At 44.1% G+C, this 19,446-nt stretch overlaps 1 protein-coding gene across 1 annotated transcript in view; it reads right to left on the bottom strand.

Annotated features, from left to right (window-relative positions):
• SUDS3 (SDS3 homolog, SIN3A corepressor complex component) overlaps window positions 1-19,446 on the bottom strand; it is a 76,705-nt gene that overhangs the window by 39,837 nt on the left and 17,422 nt on the right. The window contains exons 7-11 of the mRNA XM_008004891.3: window positions 10,745-10,840; window positions 9,675-9,736; window positions 9,490-9,511; window positions 7,994-8,099; window positions 767-851 (exon numbers count right to left, since the gene is read on the bottom strand). Coding sequence (XP_008003082.2) covers window positions 767-851; window positions 7,994-8,099; window positions 9,490-9,511; window positions 9,675-9,736; window positions 10,745-10,840 — 371 coding nt within the window. The remainder of the gene's footprint in view (window positions 1-766; window positions 852-7,993; window positions 8,100-9,489; window positions 9,512-9,674; window positions 9,737-10,744; window positions 10,841-19,446) is intronic.

Raw genomic sequence — 19,446 nt, 5'->3', positions numbered from 1 at the left:
TAATCCTCACAGCAAGAAACAAATCTACTGGTATGTGTGAAAGTTCTAGAGAAACAAAACCAAGATGGAGTATGCTCCACAGGCAAGCTCCATTCTCAGTAGATGGTTACCTTAAAAAGCAGCAGGAGTTGGCTGGGCACAGTGGCTCACACCTGTAATCCCAGCACTTTGGGAGGCTGAGCCGGGTGGATCACGAGGTCAGGGGTTCAAGACCAGCCTGACCAACACAGTGAAACCCCATCTCCACTTCAAAAAAAATTCAAGTTAGCCGGGCACGGTGGTGGGTGCCTGTAATCCCAGCTACTCAGGAGGCTGAGGCAGGAGAATCACTTGAACCTGGGAGGTGGAGGTTGCAGTGAGCCAAGATAGCACCACTGTACTCCAACCTGGGCAACAGAACGAGACTCTGTCTCAAAAACAATAAAAATTAAAATAAAGAAGCAGGAGTTGAATGTACAGACACCAACTTGCTTTTTGTTCTTTCCTGGAATCTAGCTCTGTGGTTCCCAAATCAGTGGCTGTACAGGGAGTTCACAAACATCTCATGGAATAGACAAATCTGCATATGTTGTAGTCAAGCAAATGTAAGGGCTTTTCAAGGATGATTTTGACAATGTGCAATTTCTGCCTGACTTTAGAATCTAACCCACATAGAAGACATGACTCCACCGTACTTCCTTGGTGGCACTTTCATTTCAGGTTTGTCCTATCAACACTTTGCAGTACACGTTTTGCTTTCCTAAAGGTGAGGAAGTGTGGTTCCCACCTCATTGGCTCCTACAGAACTGATCACGCAGCTCAGTTTCTGGTTGTCCTTTGACTCCAGATAGATGGCCTGGCTCTTGTGGTACCTGACAAAAACAAGGTGCATATTTTTAAAAAGGGAAGGAGAGGAAGTAAAAGCCAAACAAAATGAAAACACCATCACAACAAAAATTATAATTAAAGAAATCTTAATAATTTACATTTGAGGACTAGCCCGGATTTCCAATGAAGGTTAATTTAAAGGCTTCCATCCTTAGATGAGAAGACCACCTAATCTTCTTTGGGATCTACAGCTTACACTCCTTGGTCCCTCTATGGAGGGGAAAAAAGAGGCTGGGGAAAGGGTTGGAAAACTATATATTTTTCCCTTTTTTTGGACTATATGACCCAGTACAAAAAGTAAATTAAAATTTTTTAAATAAAAACTCTGTCCCCCCTTTCTGGCCCCACCCCAGAACACTGAAGAAGGCTGGACAGACAAAACAAATAAATAGGCTTCAGCAACTGTTATTTATTTTGTATTTGTCCAAGTCAGTCACCAACAAGGAGGAGGGCTGACTTCAACCCTTTAGTCATTCATTCAAAAATACTCACTAAGCACTTACTGTGTACCACTGACTATGCTGGTGGTTGGGGACAGACAGTGAAAAAAGCCACAAGGCCTCCACTATCACAGAGCTTCAGATACACTGGGGATAAAGAACATTAAATAACCACACCTGGTATGAGCTAATCAGGCGAAGTTCCAAGTGTCTATACCAAAGGGTATTTAATTTGGACATTTGGGAAAGCTGCTTTGAATAATGTAGATAAGACAAACACTCCCCTTTCAACTCCTGCATCTACTGTCGACCTATAGCGTAGGGCCACTTCTTATTTCTACACGTTCAGGGACAAGGTCAAGGATGAAAGTAAAGCTGCTGGGGGCCAAAGCCCAGACGGACAACAGCAGCTGCCACAGGATGAAGGAGCCCCTGCTGGATTACAAGACTGGGAAATATTAGCAGAGCTGCAGCTAGCAACTCCCGCCTGGGCCAGCCCCACATTGGTTAATAACATAAACTTTGGTTTATTTTGGCTGCAAAGATCTGGCTAACCAGACCCATAAACTCGTGTAAATTCAGCAAAACGCATCTCCCAGCAAAGTATGATGGCTTAGTCTGTTTTGCTGGTATAAAAAAAAACCTACTGCCAAGACATCACAGTACAGGATGCGCTTCACTCCCATAATGAACTTTTTCCAGTCTAGGGTCTCAATTCTCTTTAACCTGCTACTTATGAACTGAAAACTCAGGTTTCCAGGTCAATGTACTTTCTGAAAATACTGTTAAAAGAAACAGAATTTTAGGCTGGGCACAGTGGCTCACGCCTTTAATCCCAGCACTTTGGGAGGCTGAGGCAAGCAGATCACCGGAGATCTGGAGTTCGAGACCAGCCTCGCCAACATGGTGAAAACCCATCTCTACTAAAAACATGAAAATTAGCCAGGCGTGGTGGCAGGCACTTGTAATCCCAGCTACTCAGGAGGCTGTGGCAGAAGAATCACTTGACCCCGGGAGGCAGAGGTGGCAGTGAGCCAAGATCATGCCACTGCACTCCAGCCTGAGCAACAGAGCGAGATTCCATCTTAAAAAAAAAAAAAAAAAAAAAGAATTTTAAATTCAATTAGAACAGCGAGAATGGTTTAAATGCAAGTTTTAAAGTTGCTTTCGGCTCTATATGAGTTGGTAAACTGGCAGGGGACCTTCATTATGCTAAACATATACAATCACAAGGTCCGAACTGTACAATGCCTAAGAAAAAAGCTAAGTTCATACTAACACTCTAACACTTCCCCTGATTTCTCTCTCACATCTGAGCTGGCTCTCCTATGTAAATAGTCATGTCTTGAGTAATGGTTAAAATAAAAATACAGAGGGAGAATACTCACAGTTATTCTAAAGGGACTGTAAGTTATTAAAGAGATAAAGACACAAAACAAAATGTAACTACCCTCAAGTCATTCTGATACAACTTTCTAAACACTTTAATAAAGAAAGGTCATGGATGTGGTGTAGAATATTACGAGTGTGCAAACATGCTCAATATGCTGCTAACAAAAAACAAAACTATGTCCACAAAGTTCCTGAGTTTATGATAAAACATACACATGTTACAGCTGGGTGCAGTAGCTCATGCCTGTAATCCCAGCACTTTGGGAGGCCGAGGTGGGTGGATCACTTGAGGTCAGGAGTTCAAGACCAGCCTGACCAACATGGTGAAACCCTCGTCTCTACTAAAATTACAAAAATCAGCCAGCACGGTGTGGGTACCTGTAATCCAAGGTACTCGGGAGGCTGAAACACAAAAATTGCATGAACCCAGGAGGCAGGGACTGCAGTGAGTTGAGATCATGCCACTGCACTGCAGCCTGGGTGAAAGAACGAGACTCTGTCTCAAAAAAAAAAAAAAAAAAAATCTGGCCAGGTATGGTGGTTCACATGGTGGCTCACACTTGTAATCCTAGCACTTTGGGAGGCCGAGGTGGGCAGATTGCCTGAGCTCAGGGATTCAACACCAGCCTGGGCAACAAGGTGAAACCCCATCTCTACTAAAATACAAAAAATTGGCCGGGCACGGTGGCTTACGGCTGTAATCCCAGCACTTTGGGAGGCCGAGGTGGGCAGATGATAAGGCCAAGAGATTGAGACCATCCTGGCGAACATGGTGAAACCCCGTCTCTACTAAAACTACAAAAGTTAGCTGGGCATGGTGGCATGAACCTATAGTCCCAGATACTTGGGAAGCTGAGGAAGAGAACAGCTTGAACCCGGGAGGTGGAGGTTGCAGTGAGATAGCACCACTGCACTCCAGCTTGACGACAGAGCAAGACTCTGTCTCAAAAAAATATAAATAAATGAGTAAAATACAAAAAATTAGCCGGGCATAGTGGCATGTGCCTGTAGTCCCAGCTACTTGGGAAGCTGAGGTAGGAGAATCGCTTGAACCCGGGAGGTGGAGTCTGCAGTGAGCCAAGACTGCACTACTGCACTCCAGCCCGGGCGACAGAGCAAGACTCTGTCTCCAAAAAAAAAACAAAACAAAACAAAACACAAATACATGTTACATGTGTATCTGTGTATCATATCCTCACAGAGGCCTTTTGAAGAAAACAGCTGACTCTGGAAGGCTAGTCCAACAATTCTCATGAGATGCATTGTATTTTCTTTCAGTTGTACTTTGAACCCAAACCCAACACATTCAACTGACTTAAAAGTGAACACCCAGAGTAAATGATGCAAGCTGGTCTATTACCTCTGAGAAGTGGTCTGGAACTTGGGAATATGGCCACCTCCCAGATCCGCCTCCTCTGGAATCAATGAACAGTGGTGGCCTGAACGTCCACCATTGGTCCCCATTTGCTCCAAAGTAGAGGTGGCCAACACGCTTCCCAAAGCAGCCAACTTCCAAACCAACTGATCCCCAGGTCCCCGCTGAACCACAGTCTCTGCAACCTTCAAGGGATCCTCATGCACTACACGATGTCTTGGGGAACCATTATCCCTAGATACCAAATCTATTAGATTATTTGAATTATCTGAAAAGTGCTTAGATATTAAAGTGTGCAGGGCTCATACCTGTAATCCCAGCACTTTGGGAGGCTGAGGCAGGAGGATCACTTCAGCTCAGGAGTTTGAGGATAGCCTGGGCAACATAGCAAGACCTCATCTCTACTAAAAATCAAAAAAATATTAGCCAGGCATGGTAATGTAGTCCCAGCTACTCGGGAGGCCAAAGCAGGAAGATCGCTTGAGCCAGGGGGATCAAGGCTCCAGTGAGCTATAATCACACCACTGCACGCCAGCCTGGGGGACAGTGAGACCTTGTCTCAAAAAAATAAAACATAAAAGTGTTCATGTGGGGGGGGTTTAAAGATGAAACCAAAAAGTACGTGACAACCTTAACATACCAATTTACTTTTTAATTTCTAATGAAAAATCAAAGGGGGAAGAAATTTAAAAATACGTTTAGATATAAAATGTGCTGTGAAGCAACATCAATAGGGTAGTAAATTTGTGGATTTTTTTTTTTTTTTTGGCCAATTAACCTGTTTCACAAGCTGCAACTCAGCTGCTGAAAAAAGATATTTAAATAGCCTTAAAGAATAAGCCCCAAATGTCAAACTGACTTTATTACTTTGTTACTAATGGAAATTCTGACCTGGGAATCTCTACAATTAAGTTCTTAAAGCTTTGAACCTCTACTATTAAACCCAACAAAACTAGAAATTACCACTACTGTACTATTTTCGAAAAGCAATTTCTTAAGAAGGTGGGCACAAAAGTGGGGCAAAGAGGTAGGAAAAATAATTTAATTTTCTATCCTACTGAGAAATCCTGGTATTAACACTTTATTTCCCCAGTGAGTGAGTCCATGTTACAGAACCTCAAGGAGTCCCAATTCTTCTGGTAAATATTCACTGTGTTAAGTCTTTTGTGTCAACCGAAGGCTGGAGGGGAAAATGCACTTGGGCAAGCGGGTGGCTTCGTTTCTGACTCACAGGCAGCCCCTGATTTAAATGAGGAGAGAAAAACAGAAGTCCACCCGTTTTCACAGTATTTTTTGAGAGGTCATTAGTCCAAATCAAAATGTGAGGGAAACTTATACAGCATGATATAGAATGCCTTAAAAGCAGTATAAGACCAAGGCAAAGGGAAAATCCTTATCTTTCAAAATGAAAGGGAGCTTGGCAAGTATTCACACCAAGATGCGATGCCTGAATCCCATTTGTTTTGCTGAAGTCGTTTAAAACTCAGCAAGACATCTTCTGCCAAAAATATGGCCGCACCAAAATACTCCACACCCCTGGAAAGAGCATAAAGCAACGTAGCTGACCTCTCAGCCACAGGCCACGTCTGCCGAAGAAAGAAAAACAAAACCTCCAAACTGATGCAAAAGCCAAACATGAGCCTGGTGAGATGGGAGAGGCTGGCTCTGCACCAGTGAGCCGCTCAGCCAGTATTCCCAGGAACAGTCTTAAATTGTCACTGGGGAAGAGAAACACCCACCTTCAACAACTGCATTATGATCTCTGACTGCCAAGGCCAAAAATTAAAAGTATACGGAATAGAGAAGAAAACAACATTCTCACAGTATATTTAACAAGAGAATAAGCAATTTCGATTTCACTGAAGAAGTAAAATGCATCCAGTGACATTATTTTCTACATTTCTGCTGCTGATGTAAGAAAGATGGTGAAAATTCCTTCAAAATGCTTAGGAGTTCTAACACATCAAATCTGACCATTTTGTTTACATTAGGAAACACCGGACACTGTGGATCCTTTCTTTAAAAAAACAAGAATTTTATTTTACTGCATTTTCACCCTCAAGACACGTCTCATCAAGTCTGAGGATTAAGCTTAGAAAGAGGAACATTCAAAGCAACACAATTAACAAAATGAACATGCCTGGAAATATCACATGGCTTTAAGACTCATAGATCCGTAAAAATGTTACTGATAAATCTCATCATTTTCAAAGATGGTTCTTATGTGTGGGCTTGATCTTTAAAGGTTATTTGGTTTTCATTATTAGAAACATTTTTCATCTCATTTTGCCCTTCTCGGTGTTAAGCTGTTAGAACCTGCCACCTAGTGGCGATGTGTTCTGAGACATAATGTTAAGATACAACACAAACCGACCTTTCTGAAGAAGGCCAAAGAAAACCAAATCAGAGGGGAAGAAGTCATCAAGACCAACCTTAGTGATAAAGTGAGCCTCCAGCATCTACTGGGTAATTAACTCACTGCAACTTAGTAGGTGGAAATGATTTATTTCAGGCATGACAAGAACCCTAAGCATTTCTGACAAGTACAATGTTATCAAGTAACCAATCTAACACAATGCTGGGTTTTTTTAAGAATTCAAAATAAATAACCATTACCCCAATTTTGGAACTTTTGGTTAGATACTGAAACTCAAAGGGTCATTATATAGCCATTATAAATGAAAATTACAGACACCTTATAGTAACCCAGAAAAACATTCTCAATATAACCAAACGGAAAGGCAAAGCCAACCATATGTCCACTATGACTTAAAATGAATAGAGAGTATGCCTGCATATGGACAAAGAATAAAAAGAAATATATCAGAATGAAAAGACCTGAGAAATGATGGCAGTATCCATTTCATACCCAGCAGAAAGTGTTAATACGGAAGAAATGTTTGTTGAATGAACAAAAGTATGAGCTTTTAAGGTTCTTCCATACTGTTTTGCCATTACCTTTCCAATGAAAAATGCTAGGCGGTCTGAAGGTTTCCAAGAGTCTTCAGTGTAAACTAGGAATGCAGCAGGACATGGTGGCTTACGCCTGTAATCCCAGCACTTTGGGAGGCCGAGGCAATCAGATCATGTGAGGTCAGGAGTTCGAGACCAACCCGGCCAACATGGTGAAACCTCGTCTCTACTAAAATTACAAAAATTAGCTGGGCGTGGTGGCGGGTGCCTGCAATCCCAGCTACTCGGGAGGTTGAGGCAGGAGAATCGCTTGAACAGGGAAGGCGGAGGTTGCAGTGAGCTGAGATCACACCACTGCACTCCAATCTGGCGACAGAGCAAGACTCCGCCTCAAAAAACAAAAAACAAACTAGGAATGTTTTAGGATACAGCTCCCCCAAGCAAGTATTCTTGACCACTTCTGCAGCAGGATCATGTAAGAAAAAAGGGTATGTGGCACCAAAACACAACTAATAACATCTTAGAAATTCACAGTGTACATTAGCATATCACAGGACCCAAAGGGTGCTACAAGGGAGAAACCCACTTATCTTAATTAACATGATCATCCCCCAAACTGATATGACCACAAAATCCTTTAATCCGAAGAGCACCTACTAACTTTAGCACACAGGGGCAGAGTTAAGAGGGGTCACAGGGGGACATACACCCCAGCCCCAGTTGGCAGGGGCACCATACAAGATAGCAGCCTGCAAATTCTAGTACAGAGACAGCGGAATGGAGAAGGAAAGGGAGCAGAACATGGTTTTGGCAAACACTGCTTTCAAAGACCTACCGGAAATATTGGTTAAATGACTGCTAATACATTTTTTAATGGGTTTCTACTTTTAGTACCATGTAAGTTTAACAGCAGCCATGCTCTGAAATAACTACAATAGCCCCAGCCCTCTTTCCAAGTGGTTCGTATGAGACTTTTACAAGTAGTCCAGGTTTTCCCATAACATACCATCTTTTGTCATAGTACAGTTTGCCGTCTTCTATCCGAGCTTCAAACCTCTGGGCTGGAGATTCCGCGGGTGTTGCAGGCAAGTGCTCAGGAGAGGATGGAGATGCTGGAGGAAACCAAAACTTACATGACTAAGAACGTAACCAACACATGCGAGTCTACCAGTTAACATGCTTTAATTGAAACACTATCAGAATGTGGTAATAATCATCATTGAGCCCTTACAGTAATAATGCATGGGAATTCAGCAAAATTCTTGTACATTCCATCTAAACTTGATAATCAAAGCAACCCTGGGAAGTAGGCAAGGCACAGATTAACCTCATCAAATGGAAGAGACACTTGGGCTTCAGAAAGATTAAGGTCAAATGTGCAAATATATAAGGTCACTTACAGTAGGACTAAAGCTCTGGTGATCAAAGGGCAAGTATTATGAAAATCTCTTAAAAATGCAATCATTTTCAGCAGGGTGCAGTGGTGCACGCCTATAATCCCAGCACTTCGGGAGGCCGAGGCAGGCGGACCACGAGGTCAACAGATGAGACCATCCTGGCCAACATGGTGAAACCCCGTCTCTAGTGAAAATACAAAAATCGGCCAGGCATGGTGGCATGAGCCTGTAGTCCCAGCTACTCGGGAGGCTGAGGCAGGAAAATCACTTGAGTCGGAAGTTGCAGTAAGCAGAGATCATGACACTGCACTCCAGCCTGGCGACAGAGTGAGACTCTGTAATCCAAAAAAGGAATCATTTCAAGAACTACAAAATTTACACACTCACACAACTCCCTCACCCCCTCCCCATCATGCATGCCTCAGAAGGTCAGGACGTCTCTGTGGACCTCAGAGGCCCCCAGGAGGACATTATCCAGAAAAAGAAGATTCTTGTTTTTCTTCCACAAGACTCAGGAAGTAGAGGGATGTGTGAGTAATCATGGTGCTTTAAACAAAAAAAGATGTCACCAATTCAGCATTTTAGTTGGCAACTAGCACTGATGATCTCAAGTGCTGTTCTGGAAGGAACAACTATGAATACTGAGCTGGTTGGTCTCGTCTATGAACTGCGAGTCAGAGCAGCCTTCGAATGCCTTACCAGAGTCAGGCCATGAAAAGCCACTGGAGCAGAACTGCCTAGGACTTGGCTTTAGAAAGCCAGTAATACTTAAAATCCTGGTTTCATTTTCAAAAATGGATGTGTATTTAAATCTTATGCCTGATGCGTACACAGAAGGAAACCTTTACCAGCCAATCAAATGTCTCTTTTACAATAAACCCTAAGAAAAAAATAAAAATAACAAAGCAGGGGTTAGGAAAAAAAAAAAAAAGAAATCAGGGAGGGGTGTAGTTAAGGTCCCCTTCAGTTTTCGTGATGTCTACTCTTAGGCAAATGATAAACATTTCATTTTTGAAAATTGCAACAATTTCCTGACAGGTATTCACATGCTTTTCCAACAACATGATAAAAAGATTGCACAAATGCCAACACATCATGCACTCACCTGGTCTCTTGGGTGACTTAAGCTGTAGGAAGAATAACAACAAAAAATCTTAGAGAAAATCACTTCAGATGCAACTTCAGGTGTCAAAAGTATCATAATGATTTAACAAGTAACATGTTAACAAAGGAAAGCAAAAAACCACATAAGCCTGAGTTTTCAAATAAATCAAAAAAGCCAAACTGTACCTTATTTAATGTTCTCAGATCCTCCATGATCTGTTCATCTGTTAACAAATAGTTTAGCTGGGGTGTTGAGAGTTAAAGGACTCTGTGTGAAAAGTACAGTTTCCAAGCAAAGAGTAATCAACAAAATGGTACCAGTATTTTAGAATTTACAAAGTGTGATTTTGTTAAATGATGTTTCTACAGTAACAGTTTGCTTCTTAGAAATTTATGATTCTCCTACTAAATGTCATGGTACTTGAATACATAAAAGAATTCACATCCCCCACTGCTAGGATGAGAAGGTGGAATGAGCTTCATTAGGCATCTACAATAATACAGCACAGGAGACAGTAAAAATAAAAATTTCATCATGAATATATAAAGCGCTTTTGTTCCAAAGATCTAAAGACTTGCACAAACACACACACCCAGGGTAAGGCTAATCTTCCCTCAGCAACTTAAATCCTGTTGTGAAGGGGAAGCAACCTGAAGTTATGCCCTTTCCTGATGGCACACAAGTGACTAGGCCATTTTCGGCAGAGAGCTATTTACCATCTCCTAGAAAGGAACAGAAACAACACTTCTCCATCTTTCCTGTTTCCGTTACCATTTTTATGATCAAAAGGCTGCTTCATGTCTGACTGAAACCTCATTTGCTTTAATTTAAAAACAGTTTGCAATCCACTGTATTACGGACATAGATAACAGAGGAGGTACATAAAGGTAGATATTACTGCCTTCATTTTACGGTTGGAAAGTGGAAAATTACAGGTGAAAAAATTAAGGCACATCAGGTTTTCAGATGCCCCTGAATCTGGATGTTAGCATTAAAACCAGGCTGAACTTTGCACGCAAAGCACCTTTCCAAATCACGACTCTCTATACATCTCTCCCACCAAAAGCAGTAGCAAATGAGGACTCCCATAAAATGAGCAACCCCTAACCCCTGGACAAACATTTTACACATGCTTTCCAATTAAATATTACTATTTCTGTAGGACAACGGCCATGTATACCCTAGCAAACGGATAAACATAGGATTCCACAGTCTTAAGAAAGAAAGGCGGTTACAGCTTGATGTAAATGGATATCTGGAGCAGGTTTCCTCCTCTTGTCTGGGATGGGGACGGGATCATTTGGTCGCCTCCGCAACTTTCTGGTCATGATAGGTTTCACCTCCATAGAATCTGTGGCAAGAATGGAATGGTTAAATCTATCCAACTCCCACTTGAAGTCATTAAGAATTTCTAGAGTATAAGAGTATCTGCCGCCCAGCCACCCAGTCAGAACTGTTTTACTGGGGATGTTTGCTCTACACATGGTTGTAGCCAGACAACCCATTAGATTTTAGAAAGTGTTTATGCTTGGAAGATTCAGACCAGCTGCCCTAAGTGCACACCCCGCTCAGAAATGCAGCCCTGCTGCCAAGCATTACAGCCACTGTGGGCATCTCTCCAGCACCCTCATATCCTACGGGATATTCCTCCTCTCCCTCAAATTAAGAAGCCCAGAGGCGCAGGCTCTCGGGATAGGAAGGAACCTGAAGGTCATCTCAGCTAATTTCTGCAGTTCTCACGGAGGGTGGGTGTGCCGAAGTCCATGGGTATAAAAAGCTCTTTTAGAGGCCACTGGCCTCAGTGCCAACGTTTTTATATGAAGTTTTCATTTATAGACTCAGACTTTTTTTTCTTTTATAACCTTTTGTAGCTACTTGACTATCAAGAAGACACAATGAGGGCTCACAATAAAAGCCTCTTTCCCTTCTGCACTCCTCTCTGCGGTCTCACACTGCTGCTGACTCCCCAAGCCTTCGAATCGCTCCTCCCAAGCCGTGGTGCACAAGGAGGTGAACCTGCCTCCTCGGGGTCCTTTTTCACTTGTCTGCTCCCTGAATACTGGTGATCTTTGGGGTCCAGTCAGTTCCTTTCAGACTGTATCCCAACCAATCTGCAATCACCAATTTCAGCTCCACACATCCCTCTGAATGGCAATAGATACCTGATACCACATATTCTCCAGGCCCCACACAAACTCAGTTCTCCTCGTTTCCCCTTCCAAGGTTGCTTCTTTTCCTGTGTCTCAGGGGCATCCAATCTAACCCTTCTTCCATGCAAGAACAAATCTGTCATCTGTGACTTGTCTTCCTTCACCCAGGCATGAGGTTCACCAGCTATGTTGGTTCCACCTCTACTTCATGCCTTCATCCTTCCACTGGTTACCTCCATGGCCTTCAGTGTTCTTTCCCATGTCCTGTCCATCCTCCCCTCCCTCAAAGTGATCTTCCTGGGACACAAATCAGATCGTTTTGCATAACACTCTTGTTACTAAACATTTTTTTTTTTGATTTTTTTGAGACAGGGCCTCACTCTGTCACCCAGGCTGGAGTGGCATGATGTTCATTCACTGCAACCTTCGCCTCCCAGGTTCAAACGAGTCTCCTGCCTCAGCCTGCCAAGTAGCTGGGACTACCGGCGTGCGCCACCACCCCCAACTAATTTTTTGTATTTTTAGTAGAGATGGGGTTTCACCATGTTGATCAGGCTGGTCTCAAACTCCTGACCTCAAGTGATCCGCCCTCCTCAGCCTCCCAAAGTGCTGAGATTACAGGTGTGAGTCACCACACCCGGCCATCTTCTTACTAAATATTTCAGTGGCTCACCACTCTCCACAGGATAAAAGCCAGGCCTCATTTCTGGTCTTCCTCCCTTCTTCTTCATTCACGCTTACACTGTGTGCAAGCCTTTAGCTATCCTGTTACCCAAGGGCACCAGACTTTACGCCTTCAAGTCTTTGCATGGCTGTCCTCTGCCTACCCTCCTCTTTTCTGCCCAGCAAACTCCTACATAATACCCCTTGAGAGTCAGTTCAATACTCTCCCTTCTGTGACAGCTTTCAAAGGCAGAGATTCATTCCATCCTCCAAGTAACCAGAGCATCTATACAAACCTCAAGTAGACCAAGTGCCACTGTGTACAGGTCATTACCTACCCCCTGTGGACGTCTGAATTTCACCCCAACACCTAGCAAGAGACTGGCCCAGTAGGGGTGCATAATGTTTTGTGCAGAATGGGTAGAAGAGGTCAAGCCTGATCATGGGACGAGGTTAATTTGTGATTACGCACACAATCAGCAGAGCAGGCAGGGCGGCTTCAGCAAATTCTACCAAGCAGTGTGCAGGATCTTCGAGCATGTCATACATGTGCCACACAAAATTTTTTAAAAAAAGGCTTCTGCATGTTGCTCTTCAGAGAAATGGGCTGGGCAGTATTAATTTTTTTTTTCTATGAATGGAATAGAGGTAAAATAAGAACCAAAGACCTAATTAATGAATATTTATAAAAGTGTACTTGGAAGTATAAAAACACACACACACACACACACACACACACACACACCAGAAACAAGTGGGGAAGGCTTCTCCCTAAAAAAATCTGCTACCCTATGCTGAGGTGCCAGCCTTCTCCAGTTAGTTACTGGCCAGTGACACAGCACCATGGTTAAGACCTGGAGTGTCACATAAATGTGCGTCTGAATCCCTGCAACGGCTGTGTGGCCTAACACAGGTTTGTAAGTGCTATATGTCTCAAGTGTCCTTGCCTAGAGAACAGAAGTATCAATAATGCCTCCCCCATAGTGTGCTGTGAGGGTTACATGTGATGATACACGTGAAGTCTTAGCACGGTGCTTGGCATAACGGGAGTTCTATCAATGCTAGTTTTTATTATTATATTTTCAGGCAGGAAAAAACTATACAAAGATCCTTTTTAAAATTCAAGGCACAAAGAGCTGAAAAGAAGTTACATAGTCGAAAGCAGCTGATGTCAACTGTGAGGCTGTACAACACTGACACCTAATTTGGAAAATAAAGTGTAAAGGGAGCTCACCCAACCCAAGAGAGCACCAAAGAAAAAGCACATAGCCCGAGAACATTATGGAATGTTCTGCCTGCCAGAGAATGGCTGAGTGTGCTCTGCTCTGCAGGCTGCCAAGACTGGGGAGTGGGGAGGGTGGACAATGCATGATGGATGTAAGCCAAGTAAAGGCCAATCACGGCCACTGAACTCTGAAAATCATAACTGTATCACTTACAAACCAAAAAATACAATCAAATTCTTATGAAATGGTTAAAAAAAAAAAAAAAAAAAATCTATTTTATTAGCCTAGTCACAGCAACAATCTGATTAATTTTATCCAAAAAGACTACTTCGCAGAAGGAAGAGACTCTGGAGAAGCCCCTAAAACTTACCAGCATGTCTCCGTCTCCATTTCCATCTGGGAAAGAGGAGACAGAAGGGAGCAGTCCTGGCCAATGGGCCAGGTAGAAGACATGATTTGAGGACATGATCGACATGTATCACAGCCCCAACAGACATAGTAAGATTATCCACTTAAGTCACCTTGCTCTAATGCCAGGTTTGCCTAGTTGGCTTCTAAAGTGGATTTTTCATAGGATGGAGCCTGACAACCTGGGTCTGAGTGTGCCTGGAAGTTCTATTTCTCACTGTAAGCAACGAGCTGGTATCCTGAGTTTTACCATCAATCTCCCAAGAGTTTGGCCTCTAAGAGTCCCAAGACGCTCAATCTGGCTACACTGACAAAAATCAAACTTCCAGAACTGAAGTTCAGACCCTGGAGTGTGACAACCCCAGAGAAGACACCTGAGCAGAGATGCAGTCAGTCTTCCTCTCCGACATCATGCACCAACCACAAAAAAACTCAAACTGGCTGAAATTAGAACCCCTCTTTGATCCAGAGGTCTCCTCATAGGTTTGCTTCAGTGGAGATGCTATTTATGTAATTAAACATCAAGCATTTAAAGCAGACTTGCGAGAGTGTATGTGAGAGAAAACACCAAATAAGCAATAAGACTAGGCATACAACTCCTCTCCAAACCACCATGCAATATGACCTTTAATAGTGCAAATCCTCCTGTTCTCACTAGGAAACCTGACAGATACAGGCACACTCCCACCCCGCCCCACCCCTCACCACAGGTAGCACTGGTTCTGACATCTAAAAAATGGGAGCTCAGGTTGAAGCAATGCTAGGTGGTAGAGTCATTACAGCACAGTCCCTCTGGAGAGATATTCCTGATAAATTACCTGCAATTTACATACAACTACCAGTTTACTGGCTGGCCTTTTGTTCTGCACTTCTCTAGGCCTATTCATTCATTTCCAACAGCATACCTGCCTACAGTGTACAACAGCAGTAAAAGCTTCAATTCAACATACTTTAACTATTAAAACAAGCTCATATTTATCTATTGGAAAAAATATTAATTGCAGCAATTCAAAGGGGCATCCTTAAAAAATGGGATATAGCCAGGCGTGATGGCTCACGTCTGTAATCCCAGCACTTTGGGAGGCCAAGGCGGGTGGATCATGAGGTCAGGAGATGGAGACCATCCTGGCTAACAACGTAAAACCCTGTATCTACTAAAAATACAAAAATTAGTCAGGCATGGTGACGGGCGCCTGTAGTCTCAGCTACTTGGGAGGCTGAGGCAGGAGAATGGCGTGAACCCAAGAGGCAGAGCTCGCAGTGAGCCGAGATTGTGCCACTGCACTCCAGCCTCGGCGACAAAGCGAGACTCCGTCTCAAAAAAAAAAAAAAAAAAAAAAAAAAAAAAAAAAGAATATAAGGCTGGGTGCAATGGCTGACGCCTGTAATCCCAACACTCTGAGGAGCCAAGGAGGGTGGATTGCTTGAGCCAAGGAGTTCAAGACCAGCCTGGGCAGCAGAGCAAAACCCCATCTCTACAGAAAAATACAAAAATCTAGCTGGGCTAGGTGGCAGGTGCCTGTAGTCCCAGCTACTTGGGAGGCTGCGGTGGATCACTTGAGCACAGGAGGCAGAGGTTGCAGTGAGCCAAGATTGTGCCACTGCACTCCAACCTGAGTGACAGAACAAGACCCTATCTCGAAAAATTAAATGTACTTTAAATTTAAAAAGGAAATTTTCTTTAAAAAGAAATGGGACATAAGTGGCAGAAAGAAAATCCACTGCAGATTAAACATTGTAGCAGATTGGCAACTACTTCCAAACCAGGGCAGGGACCCACAGGCTAGCAGCCCAGAGCAATCCTAGCACATATCATGCCCTTTTCTAGCAGGATGGAGGGCGCCATCAACGTTGATGCAAATTAATGCTGCGGTGGTAACAGAAGAATGCCTAAGGTTTGTGGGGGAGGGGAATATGAATGAATGTTAGGGCTGGGCACGGTGGTTCATGTCTGTAATTCCAGCACTTTGGGAGGCCATGGCAGGCAGATCACCTGAGGTCAGGAGTTCGAGACCAGCCCGGCCAACATGGTGAAACTCCATCTCTACTAAAAGTACAAAAATTAGTCGGGCGTGGTGGCACACACCTGTAGTCCCAGCTACTCGGGAGGCTAAGGCAGAAGAATCACTTGAACCCGGGAGGTGGAGGTTGCAGTGAGCCGAGACCATGCCACTGCACTTCAGCCTGGGCGACAAAGCTAGACTCCGTCTCAAAAAACAAAAAAAAATCCACAAGAATCATTGTTAGGTCTTTGGAGGCCAAATCAGAGTAGGAATAAAGGACCAATCTCCTTAAAGCCAAAGTTGCCCATTATGAAGGGAAGGCAATAAACAGCGAGCCAGTCGAGCCTTCGTCTCTGCACCCTCAAGCGCATTAAAAGACCTGATTCCACAATGCCAGCACCAGGAAAAAACATCTTGAGGACAGGCCCACTACGCCCAAAATCCAGGTCACCTCTTCTATTCTCCCTCTCCAGATATTTGTGTGGGGCCTCTTCCCCTTGTCTTGACACCCAAGTCGCTACTCGTTAGCATCTACTGCATACGTGTGAAATTTACTGCTCCTATGGTAGTACAACCACATATATCTTAGGGTTTTTTTTTTTTTTTTTTTTGAGATGGAGTCTGGCTCTGTTGCCCAGGCTGGAGTGCAGTGGCGCGATCTCGGCTCACTGCAAGCTCCGCCTCCCAGGTTCACGCCATTCTCCTGCCTCAGCCTCCTGAGTAGCTGGGACTACAGGTGCCCGCCACCACGCCTGGCTAATTTTTTGTATTTTTTAACAGAGACAGGGTTTCACCGTGGTCTCGATCTCCTGACTTTGTGATCCGCCAGCCTCGGCCTCCCAAAGTGCTAGGATTACAGGTGTGAGCCACCGCGCCCGGCAAGGTTTTAAAATGAGTAAAAAAGCCAGATGTGGTAGCTCACGCCTGTAAACCCAGCACTTTGGGAGACCAAGTCAGGCAGACTGCTCGAGCCCAGGAATTCAAGACCAGCCTAGGCAACATGGGAAAACCCCGTCTCTACAAAAAATACAAAAATGAAAGGCCGGGAGTGGTGGCTCACGCCTGTAATCCCAATACTTTGGAAGGCTGAGGCCGGCAGATCACGAGGTCAGGAGATCGAGACCATCCTGGTTAACACGGTGAAGCCCCGTCTTTACTAAACAAAAAAAATACAAAAAATTAGCCGGGCGTGGTGGCGGGTGCCTGTAGTCCCAGCTACTCAGGAGGCTGAGGCAGGAGAATGGTGCGAACTCACGAGGCAGAGCTTGCAGTGAGCCGAGATCGCGCCACTGCACTCCAGCCTGGGTGACAGAGTGACACTCCGTCTCAAAAATAATACACAAAAATGAGCCAGGTAAGGTGGCACATGCCTGTAATCCCAGCTATTCAGGAGGCTGAGGCAGGAGAATCACCTGAGCCCAGGAAGTCGAACTGCAGTGAGCTGTGATGGCACCACTGCACTCCACCCTTGGCAACTGGAGTGAGACCCTGTCTTTAAATATACCAATGAGTCAAAAATGAGCCTGTCAAATTGTTAACTTTATTTAGGGGCCCTCCATCTCAACACCTTACCTTGGGGGAAGTCAAGGAAGCTATGTCAGCTTTCTACCAGAAAATAGCCTCCAAGAAGACACAGACTTTACCCATTAGCCTAATTTTGTGAGTCTTAGTGCCACCACATGTATCTATGGTATCTGCAGAGAGTCAATAGTAGTGGTGGTGAAGAGAATATGCCTGGAGCCAGACACACACTGGCTTAACCACACTATCTGTCTCACTGAGGGACTGTGAGCAAATGGCTCCACTTCTCCGAGCCACCTCTGCCATCTATAAAATCAGAAGCAATACCCGCAAGGTCAAAGGGAGCTGCAGGAACTCAGTGAGGTTACAACTTCCCAATCCCTGAGCGTTCACTCTGTGAACCAGCTACTTTCTGAAGCAACTTAACAGGCATGATCTCATCTCACGTCACAGCTACCCTCTGCAGAAGGTTCTATCATCCCCTGGCCAAATGAGAAAACCCTACCTCAGAACTGAATCTGTGACAGTGCCAGGATTCAGCCCCGGTCTATCAGCCTGCAAAGTTAGCTCTAATATATTTATGTAATGCTTGGCTCGATGTAAGTGCTTGGGAAACAGACTTCTATTCTGACATTGTTATGACTCGTGGTACCAGCCATGAACCCACCATCTTCTAAAGGAAACTCACAGTCTTTACTAGGGTCACAGGTGGCTTTCACTGTGGAAGCCTAAGGATTGGAAGACGCCCCTGGTGAGCAAGAACTTACAAAAGAAAAGGAAGTAGCAGGTAGTGAGCTACAGGAAGAAAGGAGAGAAGAGTGAGAGAAAGAAAAACACATTAAAAATGGTAAAGCTCCCCACATTTTAAAGCTCATAAAGTTCTCACCGAATATTTGGATTACTTGTAGTCTTGGCCTCTGCTTCAGAGAAATCTCACCCTCAGGCAAGTGTATCTATAACCTCACTACTAAAGTGTGCTCTGGCCAGCAGGATCAGGGCCCCCCCGGGAAGGTGGTCAGAAATATAGGATCTCGGCTGGGCGCGGTGGCTCATACCTATAATCCCAGCACTTTGGGGGGCTGAGGTGGGTGGATCACCTGAGGTCAGGAGTTCGAGACCAGCTGGCCAACATGGTGAAACCCTGTCTCTGCTAAAAATACAAAAATGAGCTAGGCATGGTGGTGTATGCCTGTAATCCCAGCTACCTGGGAGGCTGAAGCAGGAGAATCACTTGAATACGGGAGGCGGAGGTTGCAGTGAGCCGAGACTGCACCACTGCACTCCAGCCTGGGCGACAGAGTGAGACTTCATCCCCAAAAAAAAAAAAATTAAATTAAAAAAAAAGAAAGAAAGAAATGCAGGATCTCAGCCTCCACTCCAAAGCCGCTGAAACAGAATCCGCATTTTATCAAGACCCCACTGACCTAACACATTGAAGCTGGGCTGCACTGACCATAATTCATCCTAGCTTCTCTATGCACAATCACTCATTTCTGCCTGAACAACCCAGTTTCCCTAAGTTTTCCACAAGAGATTTGGGCGGTAAACAGTACCTCTTGCCAATTCCTATGGAGGTTTGTAAACACTTTAAGTCATGGTGGGAATGAGCTGGTTGCCAAATACACCCGTTTCCGGTGGGTTATTTGGACCAAGCTTCTCATCAGCCTCTTATCCTACTTTGCTTTTCAAGAGATGTTCATGTTGAACCAAAAACGGAGACTTTAAAAAGTATCTTTTCAGAGCAGAGCTGGGCAACAATGATACTGGGCATCAATCCACAAAGGTGAACTAAGTCACTCAATTAGAAGAATGAAATCAAGCCTTTAATCCAACACCATAGCAGCACCATCTGTGGAAATGCTAATTACCCTTCTAGCTCCAGCGCCTTGTCTTCCAACACTCCATCATTACCTTGGCAGTGCTTTCCATACCAAGGGTACCAAATGGCTTGAGGAAGGACATCCGTACCTTTAATGCCCATGGCTA

The sequence above is a fragment of the Chlorocebus sabaeus genome, chromosome 11, assembly GCF_047675955.1.
Source record: "Chlorocebus sabaeus isolate Y175 chromosome 11, mChlSab1.0.hap1, whole genome shotgun sequence".
NCBI lineage: Eukaryota > Metazoa > Chordata > Mammalia > Primates > Cercopithecidae > Chlorocebus > Chlorocebus sabaeus.
This window is presented reverse-complemented; position numbering and strand designations above follow the sequence as displayed.